This window comes from Solanum verrucosum, unplaced genomic scaffold, assembly GCF_900185275.1.
Source record: "Solanum verrucosum unplaced genomic scaffold, falcon-dt-bn FXZP01000064.1, whole genome shotgun sequence".
NCBI lineage: Eukaryota > Viridiplantae > Streptophyta > Magnoliopsida > Solanales > Solanaceae > Solanum > Solanum verrucosum.
The window spans coordinates 295,931-315,366 of record NW_026020144.1 but is presented as its reverse complement, the minus strand read 5'-3'; the positions used below and the strand labels follow the sequence as shown (position 1 = coordinate 315,366).

Below are 19,436 nucleotides of genomic sequence, written 5' to 3'. Positions count from 1 at the left end.
AAGTTAACTTAAATAGAACTCATCTATATCAAATAGAGCAGAATTGTTAAAAAAAAAAAAAATCCTAAGGTTAAATAGGAAGAGAAGCTAAAAGTTAATTGTAGATATGCTTATATGAAAATCTTTCTTAAATAATGATTTTATGAATATGTCATTAAATGATTATATTTTTGGAGCATTTTGAAACGTAAGCCTTTATTTCAAATGAAACTAATATTGTAGCATATATAATAATTTAGTAAGAGAATCATGTCAAAATTAAACTAGCTAGTGCTAATTGATGTGATGTTTGCCAAAACAAAAAAGAAATTTTTTAAAAGTTAAGCCGCATCATGGATGTTTTAGAGCCGTTGGCCTTTAATTATTGCTATTAATAATAGTAGTCTTAACATAAAGCAAAATCCCATTATTATCATAACCACTCTATTGATGTTATTTTGGCAAAATTAAAAGCTGACACGAAATGAGAATTTTAATTTTATGAATTTTGAATCGATGATTTGAAGTGTTGATAATTGAGTTTGAAACTTAACATGTGTATATATTTGAAACTTCTTCCTACAAAATACTATATGAGCAAAAGTTGCTGATTTCGACTAAACTCGTGCTCAGACTTCTAGCTCCGCCGACTTATTTTTTCTTTAATCAGCCACTAATGAACTTGACAACTCTATTCAACCACTAATGAATTTGACAACTCTATTAATTTTTGTCTGCCAAATTTAAATTCGTTTTTCTTTCTCAGTGAATCCTAGATTAATCAATCAAAAGTGTTAATGTAATGAAAGTAGGCATAATGTATATTTTGTATATTTTTCCAATCTTGGAAATCTCAGGCTGTGTTACACTTTTTCTAAAAAAACGTCTTAGCATGGACTACTTTGAAAGATCAGTTTTATTTGCTTCCATAATATCCAAGCTGGAATAAACTAGATTCATAAATAATTGGATAGATACGTTTAGAATATTCCTTAAATATAAAAGTCGTGTTATTTTATTATTGAATCAACTTTAAAAAATCAAGAAACCTGAATTTAAGAATTTATCGATAGGTGATGACCAAGTCTCAACTAAAGAGTGGATGGCATGTCAATTAAAAAGACAGACATCCTTATTAGATGACGAAATGAATTTTGAAATTTGTTGACATTCTCTTTCAAAAAAAAGGTACTACTAATAATCTCATAGTTAACAAAAACATTGAAAGAACTCTCAATAATTTAGCTAGGTAGGCTTTGGTAGGTACATGTCCCTATAGTGAATGACTTCGTGTTGTTGTTAGAAGTTGTGATAGGTGAATTTAGAATTTTAATTTAACGAATATGGATTGTTAGTTCATCAATTAACAATGATTCAACAAATATTATAAGTACATATTTTCAATAACAATACATGTATATTAGCTACGAAAACCATAGCCCACAGGGCATGGATTAGATGGTCCATGACTCCATCTGGGCTTACCTTATTAACTCCACTTTATGGGCCAACTAATGGTCCAATTGGTATTCCAAAAGTATGTGGGAAAAATTACGCGATACAACAAACATAACCCTTATATTTACTTGAAATAAAAGTATTTTTTGAAAGGGAAAATTATATAAAATAGCAAACTATTAATTCAAAGTAAATGCAATAACAACGGTTTCATTTAATTCTAATCCGTAGCAAACACTTTGCCATTTGCCTCTCCCAAGAAATCTCGCTCGCCACTCTTCCTATCTCGCTCGTCTCTCTCACTTTATACAAACACAAATGTATAAATTATGTTTGTATAAAGCGATAGAAAACTATATATACAAATACATACCTCTTCGTCCTATACACTTATAATTATACAATACAAATCTTCCCCTGCCTAGTTATCTTTTGCCTTTTGCTCTTTCTCGCTTTATTCAAACTCAAATTATGCAAAATACAATGTATAATTGGTGTTGTATAAGCAAGAGATATTTGATATACAAATGTTTTAATTCGATTCAATTGTATACAAATTCAAAATTTATGCAGATATACAAACACAATCATTGATACATATACATAATAGTTACATATATACAATTATCTAATCGATATACATATACAATTGCTACGCTTTTTATACAAATGATGCATGCCTGCGATTTATACAAATGAGATGATCCATATATTTGCTATGGCACGCAAATAACAAAATATAGCTATAAGGCGCTAATATGATTTTTAAACTTAAAATTTACTCTTTTTAAAATGATATATATATATAGCAAGGATTTTGATTTTAGTAGCAAATACACTCACGATCAATACACATATCTCCTTATTTCAAAAATGTAATATAAGTGTATCGCATAAAATACAATGACATACAAGTAATTTTTGGTGAAGGTTCTGGTGATAATACACGTGAATTTTCAAAAAAATCATTTCATTACAAATTTACAATATTTTTAATTTGCTTAAGCGCGAATATAATAAATTTCACTTCCGTGCGAATACAATATATTATGAAATATCAACATTTAAAAAAAATTAAAAAAAATTAAAAAAACTTTAAGCAATTATGCAGCAGAAGTTGTCTGTGTTATTAGTGGTCCCGACTCCTGCATATTTTTCAAGTTTGTGGAAGAAAAGAGGTCTGTTAGATTGGGCAGTTAGAGACATTAAATGAAGGGAAATATCACCTTCCATGGGACAAACCCGAATCTAATTTTTTTTTATTTCGTTTAAAAAGGTTATATATTTTATATTTAGTAATAATTTTATTTTATTTTTAATAAAACGATTTACTATAAATAAAATTACACAAATATCTATCACTCATTATAAACTACACATTTATAAAGATTTTTTTTTTTTCCCTTACTAGGTAGCTAGCGGGTAGTGAATAGTGGTGATATATGGTGGTGCGTGGCTATTATTGGTGGAGACAAGTTTAATTACTCTGATGACAGCCGCCCTCACACGTGCATTCTGCCATCCCCTGCTACCTAAACCTAATATAACTAGCTACAAATTATATAAAATAGTAGTAATAGTCAAATTTAAAATAACATGATCCGAAAATCTAGTTCATTGCATATATAGTACGTACTATATGTATTACTATTAATTAAATAGACAAGTCTTGTTATGGTCCGTGCATGCTATGCTTGGATATAAAAATGAAGAGAGGTAAAACTAAACCAAAACATATGGTTGCAAATAGAAGACATAATACATAAATATAACCCTTAACTTGGTTTCATTGGACAATTATGCCCTCCAACTTTGAGTTTGCACAAGTAGACATTTAAATTTGTATAAAATTAAACAAGTAAACACACGTATTCTACATGACATAATACAACACGTATGACATCATATACGACACAAAATTGTCATGTAGGACGAATGTGCCTATTTATTCAGTTTTATACAAGTTTAAATGCTTACTTGTACACACACAAAGTTAAAGGTCATATTTACCAGCTGACGTCAAATTAAGGATCATGTTTATATATATGTGTAGAGTAATATAGTAGCTAATGTGTAGAGTAATATAGTTAGTATTTAGCGTATGTAGATGTCCTTTTTTTTTTTATATATATATATATGTGCACTAAGGGCGTGTAGTCTCCATCAATGGTACGTACCAACATGGCCATTGTAATATTATTGTCTATTGAGGACGGCGCTCAAGTAGTCACACATTATTTTCCAATTTAATTCCAGATGTGAGATCTACCCACCAACACTCTTTATTTATTTATATACTACAACGTTCGTAACTAACATATAAACGGTAGTAATATTATAGCCTGTTCAAGTTGTTATTCTCTTTGATATTGCCTTCTCTCATCATACATTATAACGATTATATATACTATCTGAAAGTTTAAAGTGTTAAGAAAAAAACGAAATACTTCACTAGATATGAAAGAAATAATTGAAGAAAAAGTATGGATGGCAGAGGAGCAGGTTAATGTACGTGTGCAACTGCATATAAATCTTCATTCAGATTTCTTTATGTCATAAAATTATATTTTTAGATGCTGAGGCCCCTGCCACTATATGTTCTAGCTTGGTACTGACTAGTAAGTAGATTGTGTTAATTATAGAGTAAAGTGTAGTTAACTTAATTAGGCTTACGTGAGAGATGCAACTTCCTTTACAGCTTTTTCCTTTTAACAGTCTCTGCACATACTACTTCTTACTTACAATTTATTTGTATTATTACCCACACGTGTATCCTAATTAATGGTACTATATATCTACAATTATATAGTATCACCTAATCTAATTAACACTAAATGCATTTTTTCTCATAAATTATAAGTTCACTGAAATACTCCACTCTGAATTAGTCACATTATTATATTACAAGTTCATATCTAAAGGCACTTTTTAAGACCTACCCCAGTAAATTATTTTCACATATATTAGGAACTTGATTACCCTGAATATATATACATTACATGAATGGTCTTAAATGCAACGAACGACAACGAACTTACACGATAATAATATACGTAATGTAATTTCATAATTGACAGTCACATAAATCACATGATAGGGGATTACGCGAAAATTGCAAACACGTGTTGATACTAAAACGGGTATGAGGCGTTAAACTACCCCAAGTCTAAACCGCAGGACAACAAGACAACACACGACTAATTAACTACTTATATTTTATCCTGATTTGTGACCTTCCAATCCTCCTGAACATGCGCCATATCCCTAATTAATTCTCCTCAATACTTCTTTTGGTCTACCTAAACCCTTCTCGAATTCACAATTGTCAACCTCTCGCACATCTTCATTAAGGCCTCTTCATATGCCTGAATTATCTCAGCCTCACTTTACTCATCTTATCCACCATTGCGGTCATGACTCCTACCTTATCCTATATGTCTTCATTCTAATCTTATCCTTCCTCATATGTTCACACATTCTCATTTGTGTACCCACAATTTCTGGATTTGCGAATTCTTAACAGTCCAACACTCCTTTCTATACATCGTGTCTAACCACCTCATAACTCCCAAAACGAATTCTCATTTCATCCAACCCACGATGGTAATACAATATGTAACATTTTTATCAGTCTCTCCCCCCGTTACGTTGTATAAGAAACTCCATTCCATCCCAAATTACAATAAAGAAAAAGGATTGAAGCTAAAGCAACATATATTTTGGGATTGGAATCATAATAAATAAGATATATAGTGATATCATATATAACGTCGTTTTCCTAGTGTAGAGCACTCTATGTGTGTGATTAAGGCCATCCCATCCATCTGCCCAAAAAAATAATAGTATATCTGACTACAACAGTACAGAATGGTAGTATGTATGTATGTTAAAAAACATACTCACACACGCACGCATAAATCTCTCTCTTTCTCTTTCCACCAAACCAAACTTTCTCTCTCTCCAAAGGCCAAAATCTCTCGTTTTCCTAAATGTATCTATTGCTATCTGCATTCTCTATTTACTTTTACCTATTTTAGTACCCCTCACCATCCATACCCCCATTATTCAATTACATTATTACCCCGGCCACCACTTGTTCCCTAACCTCATTATATTACTCTCTTCTCTCACACTTCTCTTTCTCCTTTGGTTTCAGTGCCTATTTTGTTTTGTTTTGTACTATATAAATAAATGCATGCTACCTCCACTTTAATTTGTTATTATAACCACATATCTTGAAAATCAATCACTTTTAGAGTTAGAGAAGAGATGTTGGCAATGGAAGAAATATTGTGTGAACTGAATAGAGAGGAGATGATGAATGAACATGGTCTTCCACCTGGTTTTAGGTTTCATCCTACTGATGAAGAGCTTATCACTTTTTACTTAGCCTCTAAGGTCTTCAATGCTACTTTTTCTACTGGTATTCAAATTCCTCAAGTTGATCTCAACAGATGTGAGCCCTGGGAACTTCCAGGTACATAATATTATACTTATTCAGAATTATTGAGCCCCAGGAATATTCTCAATGGCTTTTGTCATTAAAAATATTTAATGAGAGACCATATATTATATTCTTTTCCATTAATATTTGCTACCTTTATGTCATCATATATAGTATTAATTAATTGTCTAAATACTTCCAAGATCTTCTTCTCATATATTCTCATCATGAGTATTTTATTTTTTTGGAAATTATTAGACATATCTCTCTTTGATATTATATCTTCATATCATTAATGAGATACCAACTTTTCATAATAATACATGTACCCTTTGACCATTCCCCATTATTTGTTGGAAAAAATAAAATATCTTGCTCATCTCTCATCATTAACTCAAATGGATTCAAAATTTTAAGTAAATACTAGAAAAAGAATAATTTAGAAGTTCTAGATACATATTAAGTGAATTTCTTAACATATGTGATACGTTAACTCCATTATTTATGACTAGTCTATTATTGTTAGTCTGAATTCTACCAAATTTGTAACTCGCAATGTATATAATTTGATTTTGGAAGTGAAAATATTACAGAAGTGGCAAAGATGGGTGAAAGAGAGTGGTATTTTTTTAGTTTGAGGGACCGGAAATACCCAACCGGGTTAAGGACGAACCGGGCAACCGGAGCGGGTTATTGGAAAGCAACCGGTAAAGACCGTGAAGTTTACAGTGCAACTAACGGAGCACTCCTTGGAATGAAGAAAACACTTGTTTTTTACAAAGGAAGAGCTCCAAGGGGTGAGAAAACTAAGTGGGTTATGCATGAATACCGTCTTGACGGCGATTTCTCTTACCGTTACTCTTGTAAGGTACATTTCTAATTTTACTTAAATATAATATACATATATAATTGTTGGGTGTATGAGTTTTTGTCCTTTTTGGGGTTGACTTATTATAGAGTCTCGTGATATGTTAATTCATGATGTGAATTGATTGATTGATGGATGGATTGATAGATGAATGATGGTGTTTTTATATACTATTTATTCACAATTTTCTGATTCATAAAAATCTAACATAATGTATAGTGAAAAATCATGTTGATGTTAATAATTTCATGTTGAAGGGATTCCCTAACCTAACTTAAATTAAACTAGGAGAGGTATTCATGAATTGCTGTGACTTGAAATATATGTAGAGAACTATTACATTAGAGTAGCATAAATGTTACTATTACTTGAGTTATGTGAAGGTTACTAATTATTATCGGAAACAACGTTTCTATTTTGAAGGTAAGTAGGAATAAGGTTTATTTATTACATTGAATATGTAATTATTGTTGCTTGGTATAAGTTTAGGACATTTTGGGAGAATGTGATGAGCAACATGAGTTGTTAGGTGCTTTAATGTGATTTAATATGGTTGACAGGAGGAATGGGTGATATGCAGAATACTACACAAAATAGGGGAGAAGAAAAATGCAATATATGAAGGGGCAGGTGGTGGGTCTACATACCCTACTTTAAAAACATGGTCATCATCAGCAGTGAATTCACCTTTAACAACAAATCCAAAAACATTACAAATATCACACAATAACCTTTATCTATTTCAGCACCATGAAAATGACCTATTGAAATCCCTCTTTAATGTTTCCCAAACAACAAACCTATTACCAATGAATAATAATGTTGCCTTTTCCTCAACCAAAAGATACAAAGACAACAAACAAGAGGAGGATATGACAAACAAAAACTCATTCAATAGCGTTGTGATCAATCAACAAATTTGCATGAAATCATCACAAGGCAACTACTTATCTTCTCCGTTATGTTACAACAATAATGATCAAAATGATTTTGTGATGAATTCCGATTGGAGTAGTAGTTTAACGGGAATGGAGGAGGGGATTATACCATGCAATTATTTCAATAATGTTGTGATGGATAATTGTCCCATCAAAATTGCTGCAGAATCTTGGCCTCTCCATCTCTAGTAATATGTAGCTAGCTAGTAATTAATTATGACTAGTGTTATGTCATCCCTATAATATAAAGAGCTACCCTTTAGCTATATGTAATTAATTCAGGTTGCTTTATTCTGAAACCTGCATGTTGCTTGTTCCTATAGTTTTCTTCATATATGTAAGAAAAATATTAGCATATATATAACCTGGTCTATTACTTATTCTGTTTTAATTTGTTTGTTTTGTTTGATGTAAGAGTTTATAATACGTAAAGCTATTGAGTGTGTTTTGATGATGTCTGTAGTCAGATTCATATTTAAGGGTGATTTAAGAATGACTATATATGTATATGATGAGATTGGAACCCGACCCGTCTCTTCACCTGATTGTTAAATTCTGCGCAAATGGTGATAGAGAATTTGGTGACTGATTTAATATGATTTGTAATTAAATCCATCAAATCACAGCTAAGTTAAGCATGATATAAGATGAAGCTATACAAATCCTTCATCGATTTTGACTATGCCTGCCGGTGTCTCTTTATCATTTTTGCTTTGCTGCTCTGCTCAACGTAAAATAAAAATGATCAATTTAATTTTGTCAAAAATGTTGAGTTGTTATCGACTAAGAAAGAAGTTGAAAACCACTTGACTATAAAGAGAACAATTGACCAATTCGGAAGTCAAAAACAAGAATGAAAGGAAGAGATTGATATATTGACAACCAATCCTCACAGTCAGTTAAGGCAAAGGCAAAGCATTTTTCATCGATCTAGTGGCTAGTGAATCAACTAGAACCAAGTATCTATTTTGCAACGATAATGTTGATTGGGCTCATTCCCAAACAGTTATTTGGGCCTTGTGCATGTGGAAAGACATACTCACAACAAAAGGGCCCATATAATCAAGAATTGCAATGTAAAAAGATTAGTATAGCATAAACATCACATGTATCGTCAGAATTTTGAATATTCAAAGAAAAACAAACTTTCCTTTCAATCCAAAGCCAATAAAGCACCATGCTTTAAGTCTCAGCGTGCACTGAATTTCCTACTACTTATGCTACTATATATGTATACAATTAATTAATAAAATAAAAACTTTGCTTCAAAGCAAACTTACATACCCTATATAAACCCAACTCTCCTTCTCTATTTCTCATTCATTCTAAACACAAACAATATTCATACTATACTATTCAAAAAAAGAACATGGCGCTTTTCTCTTTTGCAAAATTTTCACTTCTTGTTTTATTTTCAATTTCCCTCCTGGCCTGCACCTCATTGGCTCGCGATCATTCCATCGTGGGATACTCCTCTGATGACTTGACTTGTATCGATAAGCTCATAAATCTCTTCGATAAATGGATGGATAAACATGGCAAGATTTATAAGAGCATTGAAGAGAAGTTGCATAGGTTTGAGATTTTCAAGGAAAATTTGAAGCATATTGATGAAAGGAATAAAATTGTTACCAACTATTGGCTTGGTCTAAATGAGTTTTCTGATTTGAGCCATGATGAGTTCAAGAAAATGTATTTAGGACTCAAAGTTGATCAAGATTTGCTTAACAAAAGAGAACAATTATCTCAAGAAGAATTTGCCTATAGAGATTTTGTGGATTTGCCTAAGTCTGTTGATTGGAGGAAAAAAGGTGCTGTTACCCCTGTCAAGAACCAGGGTCAATGTGGTAAGTTGCCTATTTTGGTCACAATATTTACTATATGTTACTTTGATGTGATAAAGTGATAAAATTCTGCGTACGTCACTATGTAGGGAGTTGTTGGGCGTTTTCAACGGTGGCGGCAGTAGAGGGAATTAACCAAATAAAGACGGGGAATTTGACATCCTTGTCTGAACAAGAGTTGATAGACTGTGACACAACTTATAACAATGGTTGCAATGGAGGCCTAATGGATTATGCATTCCAATTCATTGTATCTAATGGTGGTCTTCACAAAGAGGATGATTATCCTTACCTCATGGAAGAAGGCACTTGTGATGAAAAAAGAGTAAATATTATTGTCTATATGTAGAAAGAATGTTAATTACTTCCCTTAATAATACTATAATTGTTGGTATTAATTGAGGATATATTTAAATGTTTTAGGATGAGTCAGAGGTGGTTACTATTGATGGTTACCATGATGTGCCAGCCAATGATGAACAAAGTCTATTGAAAGCACTTGCAAATCAACCTTTGAGTGTGGCCATTGAGGCTTCTACTAGAGATTTCCAATTCTATAGTGGGGTAAACATCCTAATTAATTCTCTCCTAATAGTTATAGAACATGTCATAACATTTTTGTTTCTACGAAAACGTTATCAGTCAAACTTTTTTATAACGATGATGATTGAAAAATGGTATGCATGCAGGGTGTGTTTGATGGGCATTGTGGAACAGATTTGGATCATGGAGTGTCAGCAGTAGGATATGGATCCACAAAAGGAGCAGATTACATCATTGTGAAGAATTCATGGGGGCCCAAATGGGGAGAAAAGGGCTTTATTAGGATGAAGAGAAATACAGGCAAGCCTGAAGGACTTTGTGGTATTAACAAAATGGTCTCTTTCCCACTCAAAAAGAAGTGAGCACAACCAAGTGGCTATATTATAAATGTTTTTTTCCTGAATTAATGTTTTATTTCTGATTCAACAAGTACTCTCTTATCTTTGATTAACAAGTTTTTATGTACTACAACATTTTACGTACGATGTAATAAATTTCTTAATGAATTACTGCTTTTTTTTGGGATTTAACTCTACCTTTTATTGTTTTTTAATTATTTTTTACATAACTTTTCATTTTAATGGATAAAATAGAGAGACATTAATTTTAATTTAGTCAGAGTTAATTAGTAGGGCACATGTTGAAAGTTGTCCCTTATTGGAGAATGATGTGTGGCCGGCAAAGTTTGAAACAAACTTTTCATATTAAGTATACTCTTTTTTTCCGTTTCAAATTATCTAGCGTATTTTTTTTTATGTGTTCCTTAAAGAAAATATAATTAGAAAGATTCTTTTTTTTTTATGTTTTAAATATAATTTTTTATTGAATATTTATTCTATTTATATGTTATCAATATCATAATTGAAGTATTTTACAGTTTTCAAGAACAATTATTACTTAGAAAAAATGACAATAATAATAATAATTAATTTTTTCTTAAACTTTTAAAATAGCAAGTAATTTGTTACGGAGGGAGTATTTGTTTGATCAAGTTGTTAAAACTTATTTATTTTAAAAAATATTTTCAAAATAAGTACTTTAAAAGAGAGTAATAGTTTGTATTTGACTAGTCAATTTGAATTATTATTTTTTTGTCAATGCAACAATTTGTATTTTTGCTCAAGGCTCCAAAACCAACCGTGCCTCTGGTAAAAAATATTTTTTTTTCAGCTTTCGAAAGACAGATTTTTCTATTTCTAAAAAATATTTATTTTTTTCTTAAAATTTTAATCAATGGAGATATTACTATAAAGAAATTGAAATCTTGAATTTGAAGACGATGAAAAATCAACTATTGGTATCAAAATCAACTTCATTCTCTACCACATATATGGTCATGAGGTACACTTACCTAATTAAGTCAACTCACTAATATGTACACATATGAAAACTCATACAAGAAAAGTTGAAAGAATATAATTTCAATTTAACAAACACAAGACGTGGAAAAATTAATAATCATTACCAACGCTTTCATTTTGATGATCTTCATTGATACCAATATTTTCATTTTCCTCAAGTGATTTTCCCATAGTCTCACTAGTGAAAAAATATGTAGTGATCATTCCCACTACACAAACTCCAGCTAGTAATATTAAAGAGGCTGTCATTCCAATTCCTTCATTATATCCATCTTTTTTATTATGAGAAGCCCATAAAAATCCTATCGATCCGATTATCGCGCCCAATTTTCCTACAGCTCCAGAAATTCCATGACATGTTGTTCTGAAACGAGCAGGGAAAAGTTCCGCGGGCACGATGAAGGTAGTCGTGTTTGGACCGAAATTGGAGAAGAAGAATGTTAGTCCATACAAAAACATGAACCCTATATTGGTGTTATTATTCCAATAGGAGTAATATGGAATTCCAATTGCCAATAAGGTAATTGCCATGAAGAAAAATCCCATCATTTGAATTTTGACTCTCCCAATTCGGTCAATGAAGTACATTGTTGCAAAATAGCCAGGAATTATTGAACAAATTGCAATAATAGCCTGAATTTTTGCAACTTCAAAAGCTTCTTGAAATGCATTGACATTGTGGTTATTACTTAAATATCTTTTGTATATTTGGGATTGAAACAGATTGCTGCTATAGAAAACAATATCAACTAGGAACCATGAAATTGAACAAGCAAAAAGATCAAGGCCATGGCTATGAATGAAAGTTTTGGAGAAGAGTGAATAATTAGATCTCGGTGAATTTGGTAAGTAAGTAGAAAATTCCTCAACGATTTGACTCGCTGAAATATCAAGTACTTTTTCCATGTCCCTGGCTGCTTGTGGCACATTTCTTTCGACTAAAGCCGTATACCTATCGTTAAAACATATAAGTGAGATATTTTTCTATCCTATCTAGAACTTAAAAGATGAAAATGTGTCGTAAGTACCTGGCGGTCTCGGGCATCATCATGCGCCAATAATAAGTGAGTCCAGCAGGAATAGCACCAATCATAAGTATTAATCTCCAAGCCAAATCAGCACCATCATTTCCTCCATTAGCACGATTAAAAATTGAACAAACAATCATTGTGACAGTTGAACTAGCAAGTATACCAAATCCTTGCATTGAAAAAACTCCAGCAATAAAAGCACCCCTAGTTTTTCTATTAGCAAATTCAGACATAATTGTGGCTGATAAAGGGTAATCTCCACCTATCCCAATTCCCAATAAAAACCTAAAAAATCCAAGACTTAGTAAAACACAAGTCCTAGACGTACATATTGAGTGTCCACATCCAAATGAGCTCAACACCATAATCATTAGAGCAAAGCCGTAGACTTTGCGTCGGCCGATTAGGTCACCTAATCGGCCAAAAACTAACTGACCTATAACGGTCCCTAAAAGGGCTGTCACGATCATAGCAGACGTGACAGTCCTAGGGACCTCGTAAAGGTTGTTAGAGTCCGTAGGGGATCGGTAGTAGATTCGACCGATGAGTTTCATGATTGGAGGGATACAAAAGAGGTCATACGCATCGGTGAATAAGCCCATACCGGCTATGATAATAGCCTTAAAGTGGTAGTATTGTGTTCTTGCGGAGTCAAGGTCAGTAAGGACTTTGAGTGCCATTTTTTCTTGGTTTAAGAGGAATGAATATACACAGAATGGTTTGTTTGTTTTGAGTTGGTTATATGTAGATATTGATGGATTTTTTAAAGCAATTTCGTGGAAAAGGGAAGGGGAAGACTTTGAAATAGAAAAATATAAAATAGAAATGTGTGGTTTGCTCATGATACTATTGAAGATGCGAATAATTGTGAAACTTGATTATATCATCGTATTAACAAATTCTATATTACGTCACCCGCGGTGGAGCCAAACTCTATAGTACGTCATGCTTGACCCACGGTGGAGCCAATATTTTCACTAAAGGGTTCAAAATGTAGAGAAAAGGATGTTCGTATGAATCTCCTCAGCTCTACGTGGGTCCTGAGCTCCACTCCCGAGCTTGACCAGTTACAATTTAAATGGAAGAAAATGACTTTAAGAGTATCTCAATTGATATTAACTTTTACCGATCTCGTATAAAAAGGGTTGTGTAAGTAAAATAACATTTGTAATGAATCATAAAGTCGGTATTTGATGACTTTACAAAGATTTAAACATTCACGTTTTTCATTGGTTGGAAGACTTGCAAATTCTTAATTAGAGCTGGGCCCTTAAACTAACCAACATCATCTGTCATTCTAATAAAGAAATAACAGAATTCCAATAATGACTGAGAGTTTGAGACTTGATTTAGGGTGGAAAGGTCAAAGTATAAGATTAATACTTACTTGCATCCTTAATATATGCTTCGTATAATTGATGTACTTGCTTCACACCTAACAGTTGTTGTCCCCAACTAATATGGAAACGCAGAAAACTAAGGATCTTGCCCTTGACTATTATATTACTCACACACCATGTAACACATATTTGACATGACATTTGTTTCTTTAACAGTAAGTAAAATGGACTAATTTTGTATCATTGTTGACAAACTTATGAGATGCTTGTTAGACTCCCAACACTTGCAAATATACTAACAATTACAAAAGGAGATTTGTATTTCTTGCTGTTGGCAAACACCTAGTTTTACACATTGTCACTATTACATTTGACAGCATGGTTGCACAGTGAAAACAGCAGGTCGTCAATCACATATCAGGATGTGATGTTGCTTTCCAATTTGCATATAAGCTCTTTGTAATGAGAAAACAAAGTATTCTGAACAGAAACTTTGTTAAAACATAATGTATAAACTAGAGCTCGCTCGAGACATCAACAGACTTGAAAATCTTGCCTACTTAACTTTTCATGGTTTTCCCAGTACTCAGGCAACTAGGGGACTCACAATAAACTGATGAAAAGACATAGAAAAACATAGACCATAATAAAGATGGAAAAGAAGTATTTTTTCCCCATAAAAGTACACACTTGATTCAAAATCAAGTCAACATTACCAAAATTTCGAGTGGAGCATATAATGCAAAATCCCTTGGTGTACAGGTATGGCTACCTAGAAGTTGAGAAGTCGTTCCTGATGCCTTGTTATATTTCATTACAAGAGTTGTGCAACAACTAGAATTCCCATGTCTCATGGGGGGAATGTGGACCAAATAGAATTCAAGGAGCTGGGAAAGAGCCATTGTACCAATTCTCAGGCAAACCTTCAGCTGAAACCAATGGTATCTGATATTTCATCACAATGACTTCCAAAATGCCATCTGTTCTAAACTGTGGGGAACATAATCTGGGATCAACAGGTCCTGGCAAATTGAACGATATGGTAAAAGGCCCAGGGGACGGAAGCTGATGAACTTTCATCTCATAACCCTTGAGTGAGTTTTTCAAAGCCTCACTCTCTGTAATCACACCTTCTATCCGGACTCTCCCTTCTCTCTGTATGTCAAATTTGATATTACCTGTACAGTATACACACATCAATTGATTGTTAAATTCCATTACTTAAAAGTTTTGCTTACCTTCACATTAAGTATACTAGTCAAGTGTACGTGAATTGCTATAAGTTGATAAAATTGTAATTGATTTTAGAATCTACAATTTTAATAATTTGAGGAAAATAGTAAATGATACTCTTGCTTTTAATATAATATAGATCATACTCTTGCACAAAATTTGAACACTACTTTACAAAAACCTAATGTTACAATCATCTTACCACTGCATAGCAAGTGTTAATAATTCAGGAGACTTACCCAACCAACCCCAATTACGTAGTGTAGCAATGTAGCTGAATTGATTGATTGATAATTGATATCAAGTGTTTGTAATACATTCTTATATTCCAATTTCTAGGAATGACTCATTTCAGAATCATCATATTATGATCAAAGAGATTTAAGTATGTGTATGCATCATTTGTGTTCAGGAGACACCTCAATGATTGGGAAATACCAAGAGTAACAAAATTCTTCAGCACCATCAACCAATTCAGTGGTTTGAAGGCTGGACAAGACATCCTACAGTGGCAGGAAATAGTAACGGGACTTTTAAAGTAAATGCAGCCTACAGGAAGATGAACTAACCAAACCAGCAGATACGTCGATGGCCTTGGAAACACATTTGGAAAGCCAAAATCCCACACAAAGTAGCTTGCTTTGTCTGGTTATTGGCTAAGGAAGTAGTGCTGACACAAGATAACTTGATGAAAAAGGGGATCCCTTTATGTTCGAGATGTTTTTTCTGTGGGGAAACTGCAGAAACAGTGCTTCATCTATTTATACATTGCAAGGTCACAAGTCAACTATGGAGATTATTCCTATGTCTCAAAAACATATCTTGGTCCATGCCAGGGAAAATCACAGAAGCATTACACGGTTGGGAAGAAGCAGGAGTTCACTGAACTCCAAAAAACAGAAACAACTGGAGCACTGTACCTGCAGTATGGTGGACAATATGGAAGGAGAGGAACCTTAGAGTCTTTGAGAATATGGAGAATACTATAGAACAAGTCAAAATGAATTGCATTTTGACTTTATGTTTTTGGTGTAACCAGATATACTCTAATGATATTGTCTCTATCATTGATGTCTTAGACTCATTCTAAGGATAGGATAGTAGATTTTGAGTTCTTTTGTAAATATGGTACTGTGTTACAGAAATAGAAACAGTTACCTATGTCAAAAAAAAAGAGAGTATGTGTATGCATCAAATAATCAGTGTTGCACCTAGAGATGGCAATGGGGCGGGGCGGGTTGAAGTGGGTTTTTAAAAACCAATGCGGGAGGGGGGGGAGGGGGTTGGGTTGCGGGTATACGTGATTTTGTGTGGGTTCAAACTTAATTTAACTTTTTACATTAATAAGAGTAATAGAGCATTATTTATTAAGATAATTTCTTTAAAACTACTAAAATATTCAAGATAGTTAATGAAAATGGTTCAATAATAATTTCTTACATGTTTCCCAATTAACCTTTAAAAAATAATTTTTTAAGTCATTATCTATTAAACTAATACAACTTAATGAAAAAATGAAGTTATTTTTATGAATTTTATTTTTAGTATCAAACTTAACTAGAAAAAAGAAAATATTAAAAAAATTATGTGAGGCGGGTTCATGTGGGACGGGTTGAAAATGAAAAAAGTTGTTATGTGGAGCAGGGCGGATAAAATTTTTTGCAGGTTAAGCTCAACCCGCCCCGCCCCACCCCCATTGCCATCCCTAGTTGCACCCATTAACTATACCCACTCCAGAAAATAGACAATAGTAACAATTAACCTGTAGAGAAATTCTTTTAGAAGCACTTACATTTATGCCTTACACCAGGAAGCGCAACACGAAAAAGGTATGCATTCTCACTACTGCCTATGTCAACCAAACCAAGTGGCGGTCCATTTGGACATGTTTTTGCAGTCCCAGTCAGAATGATATCAGGTTTGGCATGAGACTTGGCAGATTCATTTGGATTCATGTTTTACAGCTGTACCAAGCAAGTTACCTCCCTGCAGTTTATAAGATAACGACTTTAGCTTCAGGGGAAAAAGTGTGAGGTGGCTCTGCAGATATTTCTAAATTCCTGCTTACACATGTGTCAAGCAAGATAGCTTCCTGCAGGCTATAAGACAAAGAAGTTAGCCTCAGGGATTAGAGCATAGAGAATTTGACTGCTGATGCATTTACATATGTATTAAAGATCTCACTCACTTTGTAGGATTGAATCGAAGAAAAAGATCAGAGGAAGAGTGTGACTTTGACAAGAAAAAGAATAATCATAGACTGATCCTTCCTCAGTGTTGTTAAAAGCGCTGAAGCTCTCGCTTTAAGCGAGGCGACAGGGTTGCGCTTTAATGCCTTGAAGCGAGGCGATAATGAAAAAGTGTGCGCTTCTGTCCCAAAAGCGAGAAGCAAAAGCTCGCTTAAATGAGATAAGCGCTAATTAGTTTTTTTTTTTAAAAAAATTCTGTAAGGTTTTTTATAATGTCTGTAAATATACTTGCGCACATCTTTCCAATTATTTTCCCTCCTTGGTCGACTGTTGCGACTGCTGCTACAGGTTAGTTCTCTTCTCTTCTTCTCTTTATGTTTCTCTGCAGTGCTGCATATGTTTCTCTTCTTCTCTTTCTGGTAACTAGGGGTTTTTTCCCTTCAATTTTCTGTTTCTAATGCTACTCAAGTGGTGTTACTCTGTTCTTTTTTCTTCTGATTGAGGTTCAAAGTTACTGCTCTGTTGCTCTGTTCGTAATGTGTATGATTTATCAGGATTATTGACTATCTATTTACTTTATAATCTAAGAATATGTTACCTCTATTCAGTTCTTGATTATTTATCCATACATATTTAGTATTTTTTATTTTTATACTAAATACCGCTTTATTTGAAAAAAAGTGTGTTGCTTCACATTTTTCGCTTTTGGGAAGCGAGCCCTCATCGTTTTTTTCCGTTCTCGCTTCCCACCACCACCCCATTTACCCTAACTAAAAATTTATATCAAATTAATGTTTGAATGCATAAAGTATGTATTTATTAATAACGCCAATCAATCAAATATGCTTCAAATCCAATATTAGTTGGGCCTAGTTGTTTGAATCATTGTATTTATTCTATCCTATTCAGGTGTGTTTTCACTCCACTCTTAAATATTTTGCCTATGTGGAAAATTAGTACTCCCTCCGTCCCATATTAGTAGGGCAGCTTAATAAAAATATTTGTCCTATATTACTCGATCACTTACTAAATCAGGATAAAATTGATTATTTTTTTTTCCATTTTACCCCTACAACTAATATGACTTTTGGAAGTTCAAACAAATTTTAAAGATCCAAGAATTTCTTTTTTCAAGAGGCTAATTAACATGAACAAAGGGTAAAATAGTAAAGTTGATCGGTCTCTTAATAATTTCTTAATCACCATGTAAAACAGAAAGTGCTCATCTAATATGGGACGGAGGGAGTACTAGTAAGATTTGAGGTTCCCTAGATTTTCCACACTACCCTTACAAACAAATTTCTAACCAAAATCAAGACTCCTGACGGACATTGCATGAAACTTAATGAAGTGTGCTACAAGAAACTTGCAGGGCTCGATCCTTCTCAACCCTCCAATCTACAACTGTTTTACATGCATCAACACCTGAAGAGAAATCAGCAGTGCTCCAGGGTCCTTTACATATAACATCAATCCGTAAGTCCACGCTTACATATAAATATAGCCTAAAGGATGCTACGAATCTAATATATAAGTTGATTTATCTACTCCAGAACAAGTTCCTATCCCTATTTGAGGGAATCTTCACTGACTTAACCTAAAGACTTGATTACATGCTTCAAACCAAAGAGACACCACCTACAGCTGACCATCATAATCACGAAGAGTTTAGCCATAGCAGGCAGGAACTAGACACATGACATTTCACATTTAGCTTAGTATAAAGGCAACATATTTCTCCCGCAAGTCTTGAAAATACAAACAAGATACACAAAGACAGGAAACTTACTGTGCTGACCATTTGCCATTGAAACACACTGCATCCGAACGAACAATTAAATCATAAGGTTAATTTTTTCCCCATTTCACTCATTAGGACAGCCTAAAGCCAAAGATGAGAAAAAGATAAAACAGCCATGAAAGATAGGATTTTTAACACTCTTATATCAGTCTATAACATGAAAAGGGCAGCATCACATCAAGAATGACCCTTTTCCAAAAAAACTCCAGCATGAACATTTGATTTGCCAAATCAGTAGCAAGCACACCACCAAAGTACTTTGAACCAAAAACATCACAGAAAACAACAAATTCACTGAAGCAAAACCGTTAGCTCTGTAAAATCCCTGACAAAACCCTAGTAAAGTAATATTTAGAAAAAAAAAAAACAAACTAGCAAACAAAAAAGGAAAGAGACAAACTTGCCTC

At 33.2% G+C, this 19,436-nt stretch overlaps 4 protein-coding genes across 4 annotated transcripts; 2 read left to right on the top strand and 2 right to left on the bottom strand.

Moving 5' to 3' along the window:
• Positions 1–5,596: 5,596 nt before the first annotated feature.
• On the top strand, positions 5,597–8,076 carry LOC125827763 (protein CUP-SHAPED COTYLEDON 3). The gene is made up of 3 exons (XM_049507089.1): positions 5,597–5,914; positions 6,475–6,749; positions 7,310–8,076. Exons 1-3 carry the CDS (start codon positions 5,707–5,709, stop codon positions 7,874–7,876), a joined length of 1,050 nt encoding a protein of 349 aa, XP_049363046.1. The 5' UTR covers positions 5,597–5,706; the 3' UTR covers positions 7,877–8,076.
• A 936-nt stretch (positions 8,077–9,012) lies between these two features.
• On the top strand, positions 9,013–10,593 carry LOC125827799 (cysteine protease XCP1-like). Its single transcript, XM_049507140.1, has 4 exons — positions 9,013–9,534; positions 9,621–9,856; positions 9,955–10,095; positions 10,221–10,593. Exons 1-4 carry the CDS (start codon positions 9,057–9,059, stop codon positions 10,434–10,436), a joined length of 1,071 nt encoding a protein of 356 aa, XP_049363097.1. The 5' UTR covers positions 9,013–9,056; the 3' UTR covers positions 10,437–10,593.
• Positions 10,594–11,525: 932 nt separating this feature from the next.
• LOC125827881 (probable inorganic phosphate transporter 1-9) lies at positions 11,526–13,190 on the bottom strand. The gene is made up of 2 exons (XM_049507222.1): positions 12,464–13,190; positions 11,526–12,387 (listed from the first exon to the last, which is right to left on the bottom strand). The coding sequence occupies exons 1-2, from the start codon at positions 13,144–13,146 to the stop codon at positions 11,526–11,528; spliced, it is 1,545 nt and encodes a 514-aa protein (XP_049363179.1). The 5' UTR covers positions 13,147–13,190.
• A 1,260-nt stretch (positions 13,191–14,450) lies between these two features.
• On the bottom strand, positions 14,451–17,158 carry LOC125827966 (increased DNA methylation 3). Its single transcript, XM_049507300.1, has 2 exons — positions 16,832–17,158; positions 14,451–14,984 (listed from the first exon to the last, which is right to left on the bottom strand). Exons 1-2 carry the CDS (start codon positions 16,992–16,994, stop codon positions 14,686–14,688), a joined length of 462 nt encoding a protein of 153 aa, XP_049363257.1. The 5' UTR covers positions 16,995–17,158; the 3' UTR covers positions 14,451–14,685.
• Positions 17,159–19,436: the final 2,278 nt, after the last annotated feature.

What these genes read in the sequence shown, in the direction of transcription:
- LOC125827763 (XM_049507089.1), top strand. Translation starts at nt 5,707, where the DNA reads ATGTTGGCAATGGAAGAAATATTGTGTGAACTGAATAGAGAGGAGATG. An exon ending in TGAGCCCTGGGAACTTCCAG is followed by an intron (nt 5,915 to 6,474) that starts GTACATAATATT and finishes AAAATATTACAG; the next exon opens with AAGTGGCAAAGATGGGTGAA. An exon ending in CTTACCGTTACTCTTGTAAG is followed by an intron (nt 6,750 to 7,309) that starts GTACATTTCTAA and finishes TATGGTTGACAG; the next exon opens with GAGGAATGGGTGATATGCAG.
- LOC125827799 (XM_049507140.1), top strand. Translation starts at nt 9,057, where the DNA reads ATGGCGCTTTTCTCTTTTGCAAAATTTTCACTTCTTGTTTTATTTTCA. An exon ending in CAAGAACCAGGGTCAATGTG is followed by an intron (nt 9,535 to 9,620) that starts GTAAGTTGCCTA and finishes GTCACTATGTAG; the next exon opens with GGAGTTGTTGGGCGTTTTCA. An exon ending in GCACTTGTGATGAAAAAAGA is followed by an intron (nt 9,857 to 9,954) that starts GTAAATATTATT and finishes TAAATGTTTTAG; the next exon opens with GATGAGTCAGAGGTGGTTAC.
- LOC125827881 (XM_049507222.1), bottom strand. Translation starts at nt 13,146, where the DNA reads ATGGCACTCAAAGTCCTTACTGACCTTGACTCCGCAAGAACACAATAC. An exon ending in ATGATGCCCGAGACCGCCAG is followed by an intron (nt 12,388 to 12,463) that starts GTACTTACGACA and finishes TTTTAACGATAG; the next exon opens with GTATACGGCTTTAGTCGAAA.
- LOC125827966 (XM_049507300.1), bottom strand. Translation starts at nt 16,994, where the DNA reads ATGAATCCAAATGAATCTGCCAAGTCTCATGCCAAACCTGATATCATT. An exon ending in TCCTGGTGTAAGGCATAAAT is followed by an intron (nt 14,985 to 16,831) that starts GTAAGTGCTTCT and finishes TATACTGTACAG; the next exon opens with GTAATATCAAATTTGACATA.